Source organism: Cyprinodon variegatus, unplaced genomic scaffold (assembly GCF_000732505.1).
Source record: "Cyprinodon variegatus isolate N-32 unplaced genomic scaffold, C_variegatus-1.0 Scaffold994, whole genome shotgun sequence".
Classification (NCBI taxonomy): domain Eukaryota; kingdom Metazoa; phylum Chordata; class Actinopteri; order Cyprinodontiformes; family Cyprinodontidae; genus Cyprinodon; species Cyprinodon variegatus.
The window spans coordinates 166831-167981 of record NW_015151447.1 but is presented as its reverse complement, the minus strand read 5'-3'; the positions used below and the strand labels follow the sequence as shown (position 1 = coordinate 167981).

General features: G+C 39.2%; 1 protein-coding gene across 1 annotated transcript in view; it reads left to right on the top strand.

Moving 5' to 3' along the window:
• Positions 1–315: 315 nt before the first annotated feature.
• LOC107100629 (guanine nucleotide exchange factor for Rab-3A-like) overlaps positions 316–1151 on the top strand; it is a 3089-nt gene continuing 2253 nt past the window's right edge. Inside the window, exon 1 of the mRNA XM_015399201.1 lies at positions 316–351. Coding sequence (XP_015254687.1) covers positions 316–351 — 36 coding nt within the window. The remainder of the gene's footprint in view (positions 352–1151) is intronic.

Below are 1151 nucleotides of genomic sequence, written 5' to 3'. Positions count from 1 at the left end.
CGACAGTGGAGAGGAAAAACTCCCTTTGAACAGGAAGAAACCTCCAGCAAAGTAAAAAGTAGCCTTTAAAAAAAAATACTCAAGAGTAAAAAAAGTATTTGGTAAAAGGCTTCTGATTTACTTACTACCCATGATTATTTTTATGAAAGGATGTAAATGCATTATGCAAATTCTGTCTTTTTTTTTCAAAAATAGGATAAAAATAAAAATTTAACATACAGTAATTTACAAAACATTTAGGCAAAATGAACACTTAAAATAAATTGAGGTATAAATATTTACAGTATGTAGATTAGGTTAATTTACTAATGGAGAATGAAGAACAAGGGGATGTTGGATACAAAACTTACGGTAAACTTGTTCCCCTCCCTGTCCTGCGTTGTGACCAATGAGCTAACAGCATATTTGTAACGGTCTAGAATCCCCTCATCCTATTGGTCAATGTAGTGGGGGACAATCGGAGGAATTTAAATGCTGACGCTTCTTTTAGGGGCGGTGCTTCGCATAGCGATGCTCCTCCTCCCAAAAAAAAAAAAAAGTATGCAGAAATATATGGAGGAAAGGGAAAAACCAAATACCTGTGTGGATACTGAATATAAAGACCACTGCAAATATGCATCTAATTCAATGATTTGATTCAGTAAAAAAAAAACATTTCACACACAAAGGGGGGCTAAAAAAATCACCACACCAGGAGGGGTGAAGGCCATCGGGTCAGCTGGGACGCACATGAGGGGTCCCTAATCCCCTCATCCAGCGTGCTCTGTGTTTGTGGAAGTAAACATGGATGGCAGCGCTGGAGCAAATCTAGCCATCTTTCCCAACCTTAAAAACTCAGCCTTTCCAAGATGGTTTGAAAAATAAAGAATGGTCTCCGCATCATCGTCCGCCATGGTTGTTGTTTTTCTTCCTGCTTCTATGTAGCAAGACGCAGAATAGTGACCTTTGCTGCGTGTCAAAGGAAAAGTCGGCCAGCAGGAATAATCAATGGATCATTATTTATACCTAAAACTAATACGTTCGCCGTCATTTAATGAATTCAGTGTTAATCAGTAAAAAAATGTTTGTTGCGATCACTGAGTTCGGGAGCGGCCATTTTTGCCCAAATATAGTAGCCCCTCCCTCCTGCCATCTTCCAGCAGTGACGTCAC